The sequence below is a fragment of the Equus caballus genome, chromosome 28, assembly GCF_041296265.1.
Source record: "Equus caballus isolate H_3958 breed thoroughbred chromosome 28, TB-T2T, whole genome shotgun sequence".
In the NCBI taxonomy this organism is placed as follows: Eukaryota; Metazoa; Chordata; class Mammalia; order Perissodactyla; family Equidae; genus Equus; species Equus caballus.
The window spans coordinates 25,643,662-25,664,558 of record NC_091711.1 but is presented as its reverse complement, the minus strand read 5'-3'; the positions used below and the strand labels follow the sequence as shown (position 1 = coordinate 25,664,558).

At 35.4% G+C, this 20,897-nt stretch overlaps 1 protein-coding gene across 13 annotated transcripts in view; it reads left to right on the top strand.

Annotated features, from left to right (window-relative positions):
* Window positions 1-20,897, top strand: part of NR2C1 (nuclear receptor subfamily 2 group C member 1) — a 65,149-nt gene that overhangs the window by 26,360 nt on the left and 17,892 nt on the right. For all 13 annotated transcript variants that reach the window (XM_023631357.2, XM_023631356.2, XM_070254504.1 and 10 more), the window contains 5 exons: window positions 805-952; window positions 1,055-1,145; window positions 3,998-4,182; window positions 5,364-5,529; window positions 11,812-11,933. In XM_023631357.2, the coding sequence (XP_023487125.2) occupies window positions 805-952; window positions 1,055-1,145; window positions 3,998-4,182; window positions 5,364-5,529; window positions 11,812-11,933 (712 nt within the window). The remainder of the gene's footprint in view (window positions 1-804; window positions 953-1,054; window positions 1,146-3,997; window positions 4,183-5,363; window positions 5,530-11,811; window positions 11,934-20,897) is intronic.

Here is a 20,897-nt window from a genome sequence, read left to right as displayed (position 1 = left end):
CAACTAACTAGATGCCAGTTTACTTTTTGATTAAACTATTAAAGTGATTAACAATATAATGACTAGTTAATATTGATGGCACTTTCACTATGCCTAAATCTGTGTGGTATATGGATTAACTTAATTATTCTCACAGCAAAGTTCTATGCAGTGGGTACTACTGTTATCCATTTTACATTTGAGTAAACAGAGAAATTGAGTAACTTGCCCCAGGTCACACAGTAAGTGGCAGAACTTGGATTTGAATCTTGGCAGGTCTTCTTTCCTCAGAAAATGTACATTTAACAACTACAGTATCCTATCTCCTAAACATCATGAAATAAAGTTCCTATAAAGTAAGTGAAATAAATTACCTATATTTTATAAATGAGACTCAAAAATCTCCCTGCCCTTAGCTAAAAAAAACAGATCTAACTTGGGTCTTTTGTGACTCTCTAAGGTATTTTTTTCAGTTGGTAAATATTTCATTTTTTTACACTCTCATATAAATAGAAAAGGACTCCTAACTTCAATTTTTCCTCCTTGACGCTGAGCTTCTAAAAATTAAGAATTCCTCTACATTTCTACCACAGTGGGGGTAGGGAGAGAAAAGAGAACTAGAGATGAAAATTGGCTGGTTTTACCCTTCTGACGTAACTTTTTTTTTTTTTAACTTACAAATAATTTCTAACGATAGGTGGTTATCTTTGGAGTTCAGTTATGGTAACTATGTCTCCCATTAGCAGCATTGCTGACCTTGAGCTTACATTTATAATTGCCTATAAATTCTGCATTGTGATATAATAGTTTAACGCATTTTTATAGCTGTTCAATGTGAAAGAAAACCTATTGAAGTATCACGAGAAAAATCTTCCAACTGTGCCGCTTCAACAGAAAAAATCTACATCCGAAAAGACCTTCGAAGCCCATTAGCTGCAACTCCAACTTTTGTAACAGATAGTGAAACTGCAAGGTATAGTAAAAACAACAAACAAAACATATGTTAAATAGTAGCTGGTCATTTGTTTCTCTTCCCATTGAAACTAAGGCTAAAATTTGTACTTATTTGTTACAGGTCAGCAGGACTATTAGATTCAGGAATGTTTGTGAATATTCATCAGTCTGGAATAAAAACTGAGTCAACTGTGCTGATGACACCAGATAAGGTGTGTTTAGTGCAAAATAATTTAAAGCTTAAATTTTTTTAAGCTTTTAAAAATTTTTCCTTTTCTTTTTTTCTCCATCAATTTGGTCAATTGATTTGGTCTTAAATATTCCCCGTTACAAGTTGGCCTTTTTTTTAAAGATAAATTGTCAACTATTTGGTTGAAGTGTTTATTATTCCACTAGGCAAATTATAGCTTCAGTGTGAAAGTGACCAACATTTAAGTGTCTTCCAGGTTTCTTTCATCTTGAAACAAAAGTCCTCAGAAATAGAATTTATACTAAGTGCAAATTCTTAGTATTCCTTTCATGTTCTCCTACACATTTTGTAGTGCCATAATACTTAAAATATTTCAGGTGAAGAGAAATTCTTAGCATACCTTACTCAAAACATTGACTTGAGTCAAAAGTAGGAATAGGTTTGTAAGAGCTCTCACAAATTTGTATCCAAGTTGTCTGACTTCTGATAGAGATTTGGAGCAGCTGTTTATTGAGCAAGGGGTCTAAAGTAAAAAAAGTTTATTTAGATTGAGCATGTAGAGGTTTTGTAGTTTTCAGAAACCCCTTATGAGAACAAAAAGCAAAAATTTCTCCAGAAGACTCTTATCTGAAAACAGATTTTAGGGGCCCTCTGACTAGTGTTTTTCTCAGCCTGTACTGTGATCTGGTTTTATGTAACCTATAAGATTGTTCATTCTATTTATGGCCTGATTTGTTATATATTTGTTGCTTGATACTTTAAGGCACTCTAATACTTGTGCTCTGAAATGAAATTTCATCTGCCACTTACTAGCTGTGTAACCTTGGGCAAGTTATTTGATCTCTCAGTGCCTCACTTTCCTTCCTCATCTGTAAAATGGTGATAATGAATGTCTACCTTACAGATTGGGCTTTAGCATGTTATTATTGAGTAAAGAGATTTAGCCTCTTGCCATTTATTTTGAAATGATAAGATTTCACTTTAGCCTTCTACATAACTCAAGGTTAGAATGATAGTTACAATTTCATTGACATGTTAACTCCTTTAGGAAAAGTAAGGAAACTAAGTTTTGTTGTAAAATTACTGTTTGCTCAGACACTGTGCTTTTCTATATATCTTTGTATTAAATTATAATAAAACTTTGTGTGGTAAGTTTCTGACAAATGATCCCAGAACTGTCAAGTCACAGGATGAGGTCTTTTCACATTGCCTAGGAGTTTTTAGTGGCAAAAACTTAAAAATCTATTTGGATAGACATGTTATGGAATGGAAGAGAATGTATAAGTATTTGTCTTAGTTGGAAATTAAAACACCTAAAAATGTTAACTCTTTTTACTCGTATAAGAAGGCTGGAGCACTGGCTTGGAGCATGGGCTTTCCCATCAGACAGACCTGAATTCCCATCCTGCCTCCACTATTTATTGCTGGAGAGCAATGGATAATTCCTGTCGGTAATGAAGGAATTATTTCTATTTCACAGGGTTGTTGTCAGGGTTAAATAAAATACACATATAAGTAGTAATCATGTAAGAACTCAGTAGCTGATGAGTTTTTCAGTAAATGATTCTGCAACCATTCATTAATTTGGGGAGAGCACAAAAATTGTTTTATTCTACTTATTCACCAAAATCAATTTCATATAAACTAAAGAATTGATATAGCAATGAAACATCAAGGAAACATATGTTCTCTTAGGATAAGAACATTAAAACCAAAAACCATAAAATAAGAATCAAAAATACCATTAAGGAATCCTGTCAGTAGGCTGTGGAAGGCAACTGAATGGCCTCTCATTAGATTAAGATGGGATAATTTGAGCATTTAAAAAAGAATGACTAATGAACTGAAACACATCAAGTATATAAAAATCTGTGAATTTAAAATGATATTCAGGGGCTGGCCCGGTGGGGCAGTGGTTAAGCACACACATTCCACTTTTCAGTGGCCCGGGGTTTGCCGGTTCGGATCCAGGTGTGGACATGTCACCACTTGGCACGCCATGCTGTGGTAGGCATCCCACATATAAAGTAGAGGAGGATGGGCGTGGATGTTAGCTCAGGGCCAGGCTTCCTCAGCAAAAAGAGGTGGACTGGCACTAGTTAACTCAGTGCTAATCTTCCGCAAAGAAATAAAATGATACTCAGAACTCATCTGTCACCATTAGAGGTTGCTAGGACATTGACTCATTGCTCTGAAAATTAATAAATGAAAGGAAAAATCAAGCACTTAATCTGCCTTTCCTATACAAATTATATTTCTGGATAGTCAAAGAGTTAAGGAGAGAAATTTCATCATGAAAGAATTATAGCTAATTAATGCATAAAGAATGTATACATCATTAACAAAAATAAAAACTGAAGACAGAGAAAAATATATATGTAAAGAGATTTCTCAGCTACACAGTGGCTGGTAAAAGTTGGCATCCTAGGAAGTCTGTGCAATAATACATTTACTTTTTTTTTTTTTCTCTTTTTACTGATATTAATTTTATTACATCTGTAAAACTTTATAGTTTGTATAATAAATTTTAGAAATTATCATAACAATATCAATTTTAACGCTAAAAAGAACTTGAAAGGTTATCTGATTTAATATCCTTTTACAGAGGAAGCAATTGATATGAGTAGATTAAGTGCAATTTTTGGCTTAAAATAACTTTTCTATAAACATTCCCTAGGAAATGTGCCGAATGTTTTTAAACTTGTATTTTCCTCAAGCAGTTTCTAAAAACTAGGTGATCTTTGGTCATACTTTCTAGTTTTCACTTAGAGTACTTTTCTTTTGGCCTTTCATAACCTAGAATTAGATATTTCAGATTTACAAGTTTATTGATGCCAGCTTGCAGAATTTTAATACTTTTTTTTTTTTTTTAAGGCTGAATCATGTCAGGGAGATTTAAGTACCTTGGCCAGTGTGGTTACATCATTAGCAAATCTTGGAAAAACTAAAGATCTTTCTCAAAATGATAATGAAATGTCTATGATTGAAAGCCTAAACAATGGTGATACCTCTGTATGTGAATTTCGTCAAGAAACGCAGACCAATGGTGATGTTTCAAGGTAAGGTCTGTTTTGATCTTAAGTATCCTTTAGTATTGCTTAAAATATTTTTATGTTGAATACTACTTACAGAAGTTTCAGAAAACAACTATTTTTATTAGACTTAGAAAATTTGTCTTCGTAGATTTTCACTGAAAAACTGTATTCAATGTAAAATGTCCAGCAGGTTACATTCTAAATAATGAGCAATAAGTGAATATTAGAAGATTAGAAACGTAGTCATAAAATTTAGGAATTTGTTTTCCTGCTAAAGATGATTTGGGTCTGACATTTCACATATCTTAGTTGCCGAATTTTATCTTCTGTGTATTTACACTTAAACATTTGTCTTAGTAGGCAGTCATGTTCATTTTTCCCCACCAATTTCTAGCGATGAAAGTAGATCAAAGACTTAGTTGAATCAACTACAATTTTAAGTTACACTTCAGAAAACATGTATTAGAATTCTATTTTTCATTCTCTTAATACTTAAGATGTAGAAATTAGATTTCTTCAGACTTTTTTTCATACACCGTTCATCATCTAAAATATTGGAAAAACTGCATTTAAGTGTCTCAATAAGTCCTTTGTTGAGCATGAGATTTTAAGGAATTCTAGAAGGCATCTCATTGAAAGATATGGGGAGCTATTTTGAATAATTATGTGCTAATATTGGTTAATTATTTGCCATCCTAATAGGAAATTCTTACAGTTTAGATATAGCTATGTTACCACAAGTTTAAAAATATTCTCTGAATTTTTAAAGAAAATTGAAACCTAACTGTGTTGTGTAGACTACAGTAAGGTCAGCATACTTGCCCTTGTTCTTTCTAAATAACTTCTATGTGTAAAATAAATGGGCTGATATCTTGTATCGGGTGTATAACTTATAAAAGCGTACTTTCATACCAAAGTATGAGGATTTTTCTCCCCCTTAATTACATGAGTTTTTTTTTAAGACTTTAATTCTTTGGTAATACATTAGTATAATAATATAGTTTGTCATACTATACATAAGAATTTTAATTTGTTGCTTTTGGAGAGAGTCGTAGATGTCACTGAAATAGAGTGCTCAGTGATACACCAGTGTTCTGTTTTCTAATCAATTTTTGGGCCTAAATGTTAATTCCAGAATTTTATATAGAATTTTCATTTTATTGTGGAGATTGGCCAAGCTCACAGCTTCTGATGTCTCCTTATAGGGCTTTTGACACTCTTGCAAAAGCATTGAATCCTGGAGAGAGCACAACCTGTCAGAGCTCAGTAGAGGGCATGGAAGGAAGCGTACATCTTATTGCTGGAGACTCGAGCATAAATTACATCGAAAAAGAGGGGCCACTTCTCAGCGATTCACATGTAGCTTTCAGGGTATTTCCATATATATATTTTACGACTTTTATGTTGTGTTACCCATTTTGATTTTAATCTTCCTTTCAAAAATCGAAGTATATTTGTTATGCTTTTAAAGTCAGAAATATCGCTGATAGAATTCAAAACAGCAGCTAAAATGTATACATCTAGCTATATAAAATAATGGCTTAATGACATCCTGTTTATAAATCAGAATTATAATATCAATTAATGGATTTAAATCTAAAAAGTTAGCTTTTAGAACATTTAGACATAGTTCTTTGCTGTTGCTTTGTTTGTTTTAGCTGTAACTGTTGGCATTCATGATGTGTTGAATGCACTGGTTTTGTTCAATGCCTAGTTACTACTACTTCAGTGTAAATCAGTATCTAAGACCCAGATATTCTGCTCTTACCATAGTAACTATGAAGAGCTCCATTAATTATGTATTACCCAGTTTAGCTAGTTCTCAGCATTATTTTAAGAAGGTAAAATTATTTAGTACATTTTAACTTTTGGCTTTTAACTTTTTATACTTTAACCATTTCAGAGAAGGTATATTTGTAATTTCTTTTTTGCTCCCCTAAATACATTAATTTGTGTTGGAAACAATACATGTAGAATATTAGAAAATAACTTTCTAGCATTTGATATGTCATTCACATAATGTTTGGACCACAGCTATAGATGTGCTGACCGTTGAGGCCCTACATTAAGACCCTTCTGGGGGCTGGGCCAGTGGCACAGCAGTTAAGTTCGCAGGTTCCACTTCGGCTGCCTGGATTCACCGATTCAGATCCCAGGTAAAGACCTATATGTACCACTTATCAAACCATGCTGTGGCAGGTGTCCCACATATAAAATAGAGGAAGAATGGGCACGGATAATAGCTCAGAGCTAATCTTCCTCAGCAAAAAGAGGAGGCTTGGCGGCAGATGTTAGCTCAGGGATGATCTTCCTCAAAAAAAAAACACATTAAGACACTGCTGTTTTGACTGGTCCCTTTTTTTGGTGAGGAATATTGGCCCTAAGCTAACATCTGTTGCCAGTCTTCCTTTTTTTGCTTGAGGAAGATTGTTCCTGAGCTAATATCCGTGCCAGTCTTCCTCTATTTTGTATGTGGGATGCTGCCACAGCATGGCTTGATGAGCAGTGTGTAGGTCTGCCCCTTGGATCTGAACCCTTGAACCCCAGGCTACTGAAGCAGGGCATGCAAACTTAACCACTGTGCCGCCAGGCCAGCCCATGACCCCTCCATTTTAACCACTCTATATCTTTGCTTTGTCAGCTATGAGTACTGTTAGCAAATGGTATGCAAAGTGATTGGAAGTACGTAGGAGATTTCAGTTAGCAATACATAGCAGCCCTGGAATATCTGAGGGTAATTGCTCCTAACTTTGCTATAGATTATAAATTTCCATGTGTTTCTTATGAGAATATCGACAGTTATCAAATAGATATGTGTATTACTGGCAGAAATAATGAACACAAATCTAACACCGGCCAAAACTGCATAAGATAAAATTTATATTTGCAAAATTTGACTTGGTAGAAATAGCCACAGAGAAAAATCACAGTGACTTAAATAATAATTGCTGTAATTTGATGTAGTCAATAAAACGTATCAATGAAATAGATCTTCATGTAAAATTTTACTGAAGATAATGTCTGGAAAAAATTAGTAAAGTTTTATTTGCATCATACAAGAAAATTTTTTATGGGTACTGTAAGAAAAAGCAATGGGAATAATCAATGTCATCCTTAAAAATTGTAGTGGGAGCTATGGACAAGAATGGAGCAAAGCAAAACTGATTTTTCCCATTGTACTTTCTTACTCTAAATAAAAGATATTCTTTTGTTTGCTTAGTTTTACTTGCTGCCTTCAGATTTAAATGGGAAGGAAGGGGAAAAGGCAAATGGGGGACAAGGACTCATTCAAGAAAAAAGTATAGAGCACTTCCATAGAAAGTAGAAGTAGTTTCCTTTTTTTATTGTTGATATTGGTCCTCAGAATTTTTGATTTTTTCAAATATTTGTTTTAGACAGATGAATTAGGCAAATTATAACTTTTTTCCTTTCTGGAATTGGCTTTTTTCCGTTCTGTCTTTGGCCTGCTGTACTCTGGGTACCCTCAGAATCAGCTCTGTAAAGTTTCTTGCCCTCCTCGGAAGCACAGCTCCTTCTTTCTTTGTTTCTGTCAACAGCTTCTGTGAAATCAAGAGCTTTACTTTTCAGTGACTTCTTAGCCCAGGACTTTCATGTTTAGTTCTTTAATTGAGGTTTTATGGTCATGAGTTTCAAGAGCTGACATCTGTAATCAACTCAATCCTCTTAATCGCCGAGCTAAGTGGCGTTTTGTTCCTCTCACATTTTTATGTGTGGTATAGTTGGCAGCATGCTTGCATGTACGTTCTTTCATTTGAGCCTCACCCCAGGCTGTTGAGGAGGTTTGGATTTTTGTTGTCATGTTGTGAATGAGAAAAAAGCTTTGGAGGTTTTCAATGTCTTGTTCAAAGCAGTCCAGACCGTAAGGAGAAATAGTCTAATAACGCAACTTGCATTTTGTTTCTGATGAATCTAAGACAATAGAAATACTTAACATTTTTGTTAAATTTTAGAGGTTTTGGTATGATTTCGTATACTTTATCTCACTTGATTCGTACAATTTCCTTATACAAATGGTCAAGGTGGGTAGTATTCCCATTTAGAAATAGGTATATGAGGCAGAGGCAGGTGATTTCCACAGCTGTTCTTCCCTGATGTTTATTATCTTATATTAGAATCACAATCCTTATACTCACCATATGTGATGTTTGGGACTCATCATCATTCTCCCCACGCTGCACTTATCTCTATTCTCTGAGTGAATCCTAACCCTTCTATTGTTTGAATTTCTCGCTTCCTCTTTATTTTTATCACCATATTTTAGGCCTTTTAAAGTTTCTTAACCTGTCACAGTAATGTCTTTGTTTCCAGTCTCTCTTCTCCATTTTATCCTGTGCACTGGTAAGAGTGATACTTGTTAAAAATCAATCCAGTTATGTTATTCTGCTACCTAAAGCCCTTCAATAGCTTCCCGTTGCCTGTATTAAATAAGTTCCAATCTCTATAACTAGACATTTTAGGACCCTCCAAATTCTGATCCAGTTGCCCATGATTTCTGACATACTGTTCCCTTTCTATAGCTGATTCAATTTCCATTTTATTCTTCTCTTGAGACTATAGCACTTAGCTTAGTGGCTCACAGTGAACTCTCAGTAAATGGTTGCTGAATTATATGTAATCTGGGGTCATACAACTAATTAATGACAAGTTGGGAGTAGAATCCAGATCTAACTCAAATCAAATGATTTTTTAAAAGCTATATCATTCAACCTATTATCAGAATTACATACAGAAACTGCTAGAAAGGTTATTGAGGACAAGTAATAACTTCTAAAATAGGTAGCCAAGTTTAGTTTATGTCACCACTCTTTAAAAAAATTGTTTCAATATATTAAAAGTGTATAATTTGAAAAATGTGTATAATTCAGTTTATAAACCTAAAAGTCCACAGGCATTTTAGGGAAGCTTTAACATCTCTATAGTAGAAACTTACCTTCTCTGTGTAGAGGAAGAAATCTTTGTCTTTTCAATCTAAAAGACTTGTTGAATGAATTCTTGTTTCTTCAGCCAGCATTGGCTTTCTCATTCATAGTGCTAAACGTGTATCTTGCTTTAAGAAAATTAAGTATATAAAACAGATAAATCACGAGACATTTCCCTTAGAAAATAATACAACGTGGTAGTCCTTTAAATAATGAATTCCTCTCGTGTATAGTGCCAATGTTTTCAATTTTATGATTAAAGCAACAAAAAGTTTTCAACATTACCACCGCTATTGTGTAAATGAAAGTACATCTGTATCTTTTAGCCCTTGTATCCAATTCTACATAAGTATTTTATTTGTTTAAAAGCGATTTTAAACTATTTAGCAAAGGGTATTCTTTATTGTCATTTTGCATCTTACTCCTCCACCCTAAAACTAGTACTCTTTGGTAATTCCGCTAATTTTTTAGGCCTTTTTCCCGACTCACTTTGGGCAGTTCGGAAAAGGTATGATAGTAACCAGTTTGTTTTTTATCTACTTATGTGTAGAAACAATTGCATCCTAATAATTACATTTACGATGTTTAATATCTGTTTGCCTTCAATTCTCTTAAGAATTGTCTTAAATAATATTTTAATTTACTGCTCCAGTAAACATTTCTCAGACATTTAAAAAATTATTACTTGGTACCGTTTATAAACCATTTGTGGTTAATACTGAACAAAGGCAGTTAATATTTTTTAGATTTTTATCTAACATTTCTGGAGAACTTTTACATCATTTTAATGAAAACTTTTTGATCTGTTTGGCATCATGGACACCTTTGAAAATCTGATGAAAGTTATATATCCATTCCCCAGAAAAATACATGTGGGCACATCCACCTTAGGTAGCCACTGTTAACTGTGTGGGGTATCCCTTATGTCCTTTATATGTGTACCACATGCACTCTCTATCCTTAACATAAATTGGGTCATCTGCATAATGTTTTACAGTTTTTTTCCGCTTAGATGTCTGTGAGATGTTTTTTCTATGCCATTACATCTCAGTTTATCTTAGTAATTTTAATGCCTACAAGGTACTCTATAGCATGGATTATTCTTTTCCTTAGCCATGGAAATTTGGATTATTACCAGCATTTAATTTCTCTGTTAGGAGGACCACTACAATGGACATCCTTATGTGTGCTTTTTTGTGTGTGTGTATGCAAGTGTTTTTCTGGAATAGAGATTTAGAAGTGGTGTTGCTGCAAATAATCAATAACCAATCTATAGATTTGAAAGATAAGATGAGATTTATTGGAGCTGAGGACTAGCCCAGAAGTGCAATCTCCACAGGGAAGAAAGCACTCCAGAGAACCGTAGTTTTTAGCATGGTAGTATACCATTTCAGAACAAAGAACATGAAGCATGACGGAATACAATTTTTTTTCAAAGTTACAAGGAGATGTCTTGCTGCAATTTAGCACATATGCAGCAGGTCAACTTGACCCTGGCTTTCTGGGAAGAAAGCTTATCTTCAAAGAAGTACTGGTATTGGCATTAGAGGGAGACATTCATGCCTGTGTCTAAGAGTGCATTCTTTGCTTTGGGATAATGTTTGAAGCAGGTGTACAATGCATGTTTGGCAGGCCATAAGTCAGACTGCTCTAAGAAAAACAAGTTTTAGTTTGAATCAGGTTTAAACCAGAATGGCTTCCCCATATAACTCAATATGTGAGAACTTATTCTTACTATTTTCATCAGTGTCATTATTAGATCGCAGGATGTATTTGGCTTTAAAATTTTGATAGATAGAGCCAACTTGCTCTCCAGCTTACCCACCCTCAGTAGTATGTGAATACTTGTTTCCCTGTATCATCACCTACACTTAATGTTATTGATCATTTCAATAATTTTAAAATATAAATATTTCTTACGAGTGAAATTATATTTATAGCAATAAAGGTTCTCTTTAACAGGATTTTCAAAAATACTTTTAGAAGGTTTTGATATAGGATATTTATTTTCAACAGTGGTCACACGTTTAAAATAACTGCCTAAGGTCAGTGGTACAAATTGACAGCCTGTGAGTATTATAGCCACAGACACATTTTGTTTAACCTGATTAGATTAAATGGGGAGATTTCACTCAGAATCTGCTCTTTGAAAAATGGAAAGAGCAGGCATTGCTGAGGCAAAATTACCATATGTTTTCAGTGTGTTGAATTCAAGTCACAGCTGTGCCCTTTATCTGGGACTGTACACTTCCCAGATGGCACCAGCAGGCCCACTTCACTCATTAATTACTCTCCTGACCCTCTAAGCATTTGAATTTGCTAAACCCCATAGTCTAAATGAAAGGGACATTTAACATACAGGATTGCTCCTTAAACTGAATTTGTTGTATACTGTTATGAATAAAGGAAAAACATTTAGATCAAGGGAGAAGGTAACTCTTAAAAATAGAACCAGAAAATATCATGGTTGGTATTTATTAAGTAAGATTCTGTTTGCCTGAGTATTTCTTTCTTAGCATCTGTGATTTCCTCATTTATTCTGAATCCTATCTTTAGCTGTAAATTCCAGTGACTTGGATTGAATTACTGGATTTGTCTTTTGGTAAATATATTAGACTCTTATTTGATATGTTTACATTTAACTTTTACAAAGAAACGATAATTTAGAACTGTCCGTCATAAGATAATTTAGCTCAATCCCTGTTCCTCCCAGCTCACCATGCCCTCTCCTATGCCCGAGTACCTGAACGTGCACTACATTGGAGAGTCTGCCTCCAGACTGCTGTTCTTATCCATGCACTGGGCACTTTCGATTCCTTCCTTCCAGGCTCTAGGGTAAGTGTTTTGAAGTCCTGAATATAAATGTAATTTTGTAGCACAAATGTACATTAGAGGACTTTTATTTTGAGAGGATTTACATTAAAGGAAAAAAATGGTTTAACATTTTAACTTTTGTCATTTATTTGACAAATTATGGCAGCCAGTATTTTCTGTGTATTATTTTTATGTGGAAGAGTATCCATATTTCATAATTTGAATAAGTTAACAATTCAAATGGAATATATGCAGTGGAGCTGATAAATCATGGCCAGGATTTGTAATAGGCCACCTTTGATTGACTTAAAGATAGGGAGACTGTAGGGATGTCCTAGGCTTTTTGTTTCCCTCCCGCCACCACTGTTTCATTGTTCATCTCAGGCATGTTAATAAGGAGCTGAAACTTGCATACAGTGAATATGTTTAAAAATAGACATAATTGTTTTCCAATGTGTGGTTGCAAAAAAAAGGGTGAGGAGGACAGAAAATGGAAACCCCATAGTATCACTGTGATAATTTAGAAGTTTGGTCCTACCACTAAGTGAACATCTATATTCTGTTTTCAAGTAATCACATGATAATGGAAAATGGTCTGTTAAGAAACCCATACTGTACCTAAAGTGTGCGAAATTTATTTAGATTGCTTTAAAGTCACTGGTATGAAGAGGCAAAGAGACCAGGGAAAAGGTTAAGCCCATAGTAAGAAAAGTATTCTGGTTACAGGACCCTACTCACTGGTATGATTTCATGAACAGTTCACTTTTATATCCTGTATATGTGTTTTCCCATTTTCCAAATAGGATTAATAGCTGCCCATTCTTTATCCTTACAGCATATTTTGACTATAACTAAGAAACGTATCTGAATCATAAAGGCATACACAGAACCCCACTGTAATTTGGCTTATTAATCGTTGTTGGATATACCATGTATTAATCATGTACTTAAATAATACAGTTATATATCCTAAAGCCTGATTTAGAATTGTTAAACATTAAAATGATTGTTAGCTCTTTCTCTTAAAATAACATTTAACTTTGAGAATTTCTCCAGTCTGTTCTTTTAAGAAAACATTAAAATATAATGTAAATTTACATATTAGCACTGTTTTTTTTTTTTAAAAGATTGGCACCTCAGGTAACGTCTGTTGCCAATCTTGCTTTTTTTTTCTTCTTCTTCTTTTCTCCAAAGCCCCCCAGTACATAGTTGTATATTCTAGTTGTAGGTCCTTCTGGTTCTGCTATGTGGGACACCACCTCAACATGGCCTGAGGAGCAGTGCCATGTCCACGCCCGGCATCCGAACCAGCGAACCCTGGGCCGCCGAAGCAGAGCGCGTGAACTTAAGCACTTGGCCACGGGGCTGGCCCCCATATTAGCAGTTTATTTTTAAAGTATTAAGTGTAGTTTTCTTAGCTTGAAACTGGCATACTTATACCTTGAACAGTAACCTGGTGATATTTTTCACAATACAGTAACAATTATTATAGTAAAACAACAAAAAAAAGGATTCTTGGAGTGATTTGAACTCCTTGAGTTATTTATAAGACCGCTGACCTTAGGTACTTCTGTTAAATTAATTGTGATTATCCTATGGAAATAATCCAAATGTTGAATAAACCAAAAATAAAGCTTGAGGTTTCTGCTTATAATAGAATTTTATAGTGGCAGCTGCATTTCCCTGTGATCTGTATTGAAAATTAGTTTCAATGTAATAGCTACAGGATTATTTGCAATTAGAATTAACCATTGATGTAGCATTCAAGGCCATTAGTTGCTCTATAAACTTTTAATTATTATCCCTCTCTAGAAAATTTATAGTTTAAATTAATCTGATGTATGAGGACTATGTCTTAATGATGTAAAATTCTGTTATGTGGTAATAAAAGCTATTCTAAGTCTCCCAGAAACTAGCATTGGTTGCATTTTTATCCCTAGATACAAAACTTGGAAACAAAGCCCTCATTTTACAGAGAGAAACAGATAAGCAACATTAATCATTTTCCACAAGTGGAGCTTGTTTTGATCACTTACTTTAATGGAGGGGAACAGTAGCTTAAAGAATCTTAAACTATGGTTTGGTAATACTATTTGTATTTTACAAGGCTTCTGGGTTTTACAAGGATGTTGCTTTTCTGTTTAAGATTTGTAGTTTTGGTACTTACAGGAATTCAGTTGTTCGATTTAACCTGCATAATTTGCGTAAGTGCACAGTAGTTGATTCAGTTAGGGGCACTTGGCATGATTTGTCTAGAGTAAGGGCAGCAGTCCTCTCTACCTAGATTCTTAGAAAAGTTCCACGCCACCACCATTTGCTACAGGAGACTTTACTGAATAATTTAAGAAACTTTCCATTAAATAATAAGCTTGAAAGTTGGATCTTAAAATCTACTGGAACAAAATAATGTTTACCGTAACTGTGGGTTTGAAACCAGCTCTGTTGCTGTATCACTGACTGTTTTTCCCTAAAGGCCATGCCTTCGTTTCAAACAGATGCTGCCAGGTAAAATACAATGCCTTGAGTTTATTCAAAAGTCGTATTCCTTTATCAAAATAAATAGTATAGGGCCCGCCCAGGAGCACAGTGGTTAAGTGCACACATTCCACTTCGGCAGCCTGGGGTTCGCCGGTTCGGATCCTGGGTGTGGACATGGCACTGCTTGGCAAGCCATGCTGTGGTAGGGGTCCCACATATAAAGTAGAGGAAGATGGGCACAAATGTTAGCTCAGGGCCAGTCTTCCTCAGCAAAAAGAGGAGGATTGGCAGCAGATGTTAGCTCAGGGCTGATCTTCCTCAAAAATAAGTAAAATAGTATAAATAATGATCTGATCTCCAATTATGAATACTACGTACATATTTAATAAACATTGACAATATAGTACAGTAGTTAGAAGTACCTATTTCTAAAGGAAGTTGACATATTTATTGTTATGCAACTTAGTGCTCTTGCTTATTAACATTTGCATGGCTTTCAGCATACCTGACTGATAATTTAATTAGCTCCTCTACCCAGCTCCTTTTACTTCTCAACAGAAAGATGTTTTGAAAAGAGCTAGTATAATGTGACTGCAATAGTCATTTGTTTGTTTGTTTGTTTTCCTTAACAAGAAAAAACTGGTATCAAACATGCCCTTAGCATCACAAAATGTTAGCCTTAAATGGGAAGTCTCTACTGAGAAATTTCAGTTTAGCATTTTACTTGCTAAAATTTGTAATGATTTTTAAGAGTACAGACTTTGAAAACTTGGGTTCAAATACTGGATTTATTCATCTGCTAGCTTTGTTATTTAACTCAGGCTGCATTCCCACATCGTAAATTAGGAGCAGAAATGCTTCCTTGCCTGCTATACTACATAGCTGAGGTGATGAATGTAAATTTATCTAACCCAGCGCTGCTACAAAGTAGATAGTCAATGCTCATTTTCACTTATTCTCTTAGGAACCTTTTCTTTAAAGGGGACTTGCTTGGGTTTTTTCTGACAAACTTTTAAAAATCATATTTGAACAACGTAACTAGCTATCCTTGAAGATCTTTTGTTTCTATTTCAGATAAAAATGTAAACAGATATCTTTCTATAACTGATGTCTACATTTAGCTCTTTCACTTTTCCTTTGGAAGCAAAATAATCTGGTAATTTATTCCTCAGTTGCCCCTTTCATCTTTTTTCCTTTGGGGGTACTCATAACAATTTTGATGATCCTCATTCTCTTCACTGATACCCCTTAACCTTTTCTCTGAGTCTCTGCCAACATCAAAGTACTTTTTTACTATGAGATACAGCACGGGACAGTAAGAACTTGATTTTTTTTTGGTGCGGGGGGTGAGGAAGATTGGCCCTGAGCTAATGTCTGTTACCAACCTTCCTCTTTTTGCTTGAGGAAGATTGTCACTGAGCTAACATCTATGCCAGTCTTCCTCTATTTTGTATGTGGGATGCCGCCACAGTGTGGCTTGAGCAGTGGTAGGTCCACACCCGGGATCCAAACCTGCGAACCCTGGGCTCTGTTCTTTTTCCTGTCCTGTGTTCACTAGTTAAGTACCCTAGTTAGCTGTTTCTTCTTTAAAACTTGAGGATCAGAGGTTAAGGTGAAAACTGACTTACTTCACACTTGAAGCATCATGTTTACTTTTTTTTTATTAAGATTATGATAGATTACAACCTTGTGAGATTTCAGTTGTACGTTATTGTTAGTCATGTTGTGGGTACACCACTTCACCCTTTGTGCCCTCCCCCACCCGCCCTTTTTCCCTGGTAACCACCGATCAGTTCTCCTTGTCTATATGTTAACTTCCACCTGTGAGTGGAGTCATGTACAGTTCGTCTTTCTCTGTCTGGCTTATTTCACTTAACATAATACCCTCAAGGTCCATCCATGTTGTTGTGAATGGGACGATTTTATCTTTTGTTATGGCTGAGTAGTATTCCATGGTGTATATATATACCATATCTTCTTTATCCAATCATCACTTGATGGGCACTTAGGTTGCTTCCACATCTTGGCTGTTGTAAATAATGCTGCAACAAACATAGGGGTGCATGGGACTTCTGGAATTGCTGACTTCAGGTTCCTTGGATAGATACCCAGTAGTGGGATGGCTGGATCATGTGGTAGTTCTATTTTTAATTTTTTGAGAAATCTCCATACTGTTTTCCATAGTGGCTGCACTAGTTTGCATTCCCACCAGCAGTGCATGAGGGGTCCTTTTTCTCCACAACCTCTCCAACATTTGTCACTTTTTGTTTTGGTTATTTTTGCCATTCTAACGGACATAAGGTGATATCTTAGTGTAGTTTTGAGTTGCATTTCCCAGATGATTAGTGATGATGAGCTTCTTTTCATGTGTCTATTGGCCATCCGTATATCTTTTTTGGAGAAATGTCTGTTCATGTTCCCTGCCCATTTTTTGATCGGGTTGTTTGATTTTTTGTTGTTGAGTTGTGTGAGTTCTGTATAAAACTTGGATATATGACTTGCAAATATTTTTTCCCAATTGGTGGGTTGTTTTTTTGTTTCACTCCTGTGTTCCCTTGCCTTGAAGAAGCTCTTTAGTCTTATGAAGTCCCATTTGTTTATTCTTTCTATTGTTTCCCTTGTCTGAGAAGACATGGTGTCCAAAAAGATCCTTTTGATACTGATGTCAAAGAATGTACAGCCTATATTTTCTTCTGGAAGCCTTATGGTTTCCGGTCTTACCTTTAGGTCTTTGATCCATTTTGAGTTAATTTTTGTGCATGGTGAAAAAGACTGGTCAATTTTCATTCTTTTACAAGTGGCTGTCCAGTTTTCCCAGCATAATTAGTGAAAGAGACTGTTTTCTCCATTGTATGCCCTGGGTTCCTTTGTTGAAGGTTAGCTGTCCATAGATGTGTGGTTTTATTTTTGGACTTTCAATTCTGTTCCATTCATCTGCACCTGTTTTTGTACCAGTACCATGCTGTTTTGATTACTGTAGCTTTGTAGTATGTTTTGAAGTCAGGGATTTTCATGCCTCCAGCTTTGTTCTTTTTTCTCAGGATTGCTTTAGCGATTCAGGGTCTTTTGTTGCCCCATATGAATTTTAGGATTCTTTGTTCTATTTTTTTAAAGAATGTCATTGGGATTCTGATTGGGATAGCGTTGACTCTGTAGATTGCTTTAGGTAGAATGGACATTTTAACTATGTTTATTCTTCCACTCCATGTGCGTGGAATGTCTTTCCATCTCTTTATGTCATCGTCAATTTCTTTCAGGAAAGCCTTATAGTTTTCATTGTATAGGTCTTTGACTTCCTTGGTTAAATTTACCCCAAGGTATTTTATTCTTTTTGTTGCGATTGTGAATGGGATTGTGTTGTTGAGTTCTTTTTCTGTTAGTTTGTTGTTAGAGTAAAGAAATGCTACTGGTTTATGTATGTTGATTTTGTACCCTGCAACTATGCTGTAGTTGTTGATTATTTCTAATAGTTTTCCAGTGGATTATTTGGGGTATTCTATATATTAGATAATGTCATCTGCAAACGGCGAGAGTGTCACGTCTTCATTGGCTATTTGGATTCCTTTTATTTCTTTTTCCTGCCTAATTGCTCTGGCCAAAACCTCCAGTACTATGTTGAATAAGAGTAGTGAGAGTGGACACCCTTGTCTTGTTCCTGTTCTCAGAGGGATGGCTTTCAGTTTTGGCCCATTGGGTATGATGTTGGCTGTGGGTTTGTCATATATGGCCTTTATTATGTTGAGGTACTTTTCTTCTATACCCATTTTATTAAGAGTTTCTATCATAAATGGATGTTGGATCTTGTCGAATGCTTTCTCTGCATCTATTTAAATGATCATATGGTTTTTGTTTCTCATTTTGTTCATGTAGTGTATCACGTTGATTGCCTTGCAGATGTTGAACCATCCCTGTGTCCGTGGTATAAATCCCATTTGATCATGGTGTGTGATCTTTTTAATGTACTGCTGTATTTGGTTTGCCGGAATTTTGTTGAGGTTTTTTTGCATTTATGTTCATCAGTGAAATTGGCCTGTAGTTTTCCTTCTTTGTGTTGTCTTTGTCTGATTTTGGGATCAGGGTGATGTTGGCTTCATAGAATGTGTTAGGAAGTACTCCATCTTCCTCAGTTTTCTGGAATAATTTGAAAAGGATAGGTATTAAATCTTTGAATCTTTAGTAGAATTCTCCAGAGAAGCTCTCTGGTCCTGGACTTTTATTTTTGGGGAGTTTTTGATGACTGTTTGAATTTCTTGTGATTGGTCTATTCAGATTCTCTATTTCTTCCTGCTTCAGTTTTGGGAGGTTGTAACAGTCTGAGAATTTATCCATTTCTTCTAGGTTGTCCAGTTTGTTGGCATATAGTTTTTCATAGTATTCTCTTATGATCCTTTGTATTTCTGTGGTATCCATTGTGATTTCTCCTTTTTCATTTCTAGTTTTATGTATTTGCATCTTCTCTCTTTTTTTCTTAGTGACCCTGGCTGAGAGTTTGTCAATTTTGTTTATTTTCTCAGAGAACCAACTCTTTGTTTCATTGATCCCTTCTACTGTCTTTTTTGTTTCGATTTCAGTTATTTCTGCTCTTTTATTATTTCCCTCCTTCTACTGACTTTGGGCTTTGTTCATCTTTTTCTAGTTCTGTCATATGTTGTTTGAGATTGCTTATGTGAGATTTTTCTTCTTTATTGAGGTGAGCCTGTGTTGCAGTGAATTTCCCTCTTAGGACCACTTTTGCTGCATCCCAAATGAGTTGCTATGGCATGTTTTCATCTTCATCTGTCTCCAGATATTTGATTTCTTCTTTAATTTCTTCAGTGGTCCATTGGTTGTTCAGTGGGATGTTGTTTAATCTCCATTTTTGCCCCTTTCCCAACTTTATTCTTATAGTTGATTTCTAGTTTCCTAGCATCATGGTCAGAAAAGATGCTTGATGCTATTTCAACCCTCTTGAATTTGTTGAGGCTTGCTTTATTTCCCAGGATATGGTCTATCCTTGAGAATGTTCCATGTGCACTTGAGACGAATGTGTAACCTGCTGTTTTTGGATGGAGTGTTCTATATATATCTATTAAGTCCATCTGGTCTAGTTTTTCATTTAATTCTACAATTTCCATGTTGACTTTCTGTTTGGATGATCTATCCATTGGTGTTAGTGGAGTGTTGAGGTCCCCTACTATTATTGTATTGCTGTTGATATCTCCTTTTAGTTTTGTTGATAGTTCCTTTACATACTTTGGTGCTCCTGTGTTGAATGTATATATATTTATAAGTGTTATGTTTTCTTGGTGGCGTGTCCCTTTTATCATTATAAACTGCCCCTCTTTCTCTCTATCTGTTTTGCTTTGAAATCTACTTTGTCTGATATAAGTATGACGACACTTGCTTTCTTATGTTCATTATTAGCTTGGAGTATCATCTTCCATCCCTTCACTCTGAATCTGTGTTTGTCTTTGGGGATGAGATGTGTTTCCAGGAGGCAGCATATTGTTGGGTGTTGTTCTTTAATCCATCCTGCCACTCTTATGTCTTTTGATTGAAGAATTCAATCCATTTACATTTAGAGTGATTATTGAAATGTGGGGGCCTAATGCTGCCATTTTATCTCTTGTTTTCCAGTTCTCTTGCATTGCCTTTGTTTCTCGTCCCATGATTTTTGGACTACCAATTCAAGTAGGTAGTTTTCTCTATTAGCTTACTTCTTATTTGTGATTTGTGTCTTTATTCTTGTTATTTGTTTAGTGGTTACCATGTGGTTTGTATAAAACATCTTATAGTTGAGATAGTCCATTTTCTGATAGCCTCTTATTTCCTTAGATTAAGCCATTCTATCCCTTTCCTCTTCCCCTTCCATGTTGTTGTTGTTGTCAGATTTTTTTCTTCTTCATCTTATGTTGTGAGTTTGTGGTTAAAATGACAACATTATATTTATTCTTGGTGTTTCCCTTCCTTTTATCTTTAATGTTATACTTAGCCTTTGGTAACCTGTTCTGATGGAGAGCTGCAACTTTCTGATTTTGTTGTTCTACTTATCTCCTTTGCTCTGGGTTTTGTAACCCCTTTCCTTTTTTTGTTTTTTCAGGTATGAGGGTCTTCCTGAGCATTTCTTGTAGGGGGGCTCTTGGGGCAATGAACTCCCTTAACTTTTGTTTATCTGGGAAAGTTTTTATTTCTCCATCATATTTGAAGGATATTTTCGCTAGATAGAGTATTCTTGGCTGCAAGTTTTTTTTTTTTTTTTTTTTTTTTTAAAGATTTTATTTTATTTCCTTTTTCTCCCCAAAGCACCCCCGTACATAGTTGTATATTCTTTGTTGTGGGCATGTGGGACGCCGCCCCAGCGCGGCTCGACGAGCAGTGCCATGTCCGCGCCCAGGACCCGAACCAACGAAACACTGGGCCGCCTGCAGCGGGGCACACGAACTCAACCACTCGGCCACGGGGCCAGCCCCTTGGCTGCAAGTTTTTGACCTTCAGAGTTTTGAATATATCATTCCACTCTCTTCTAGC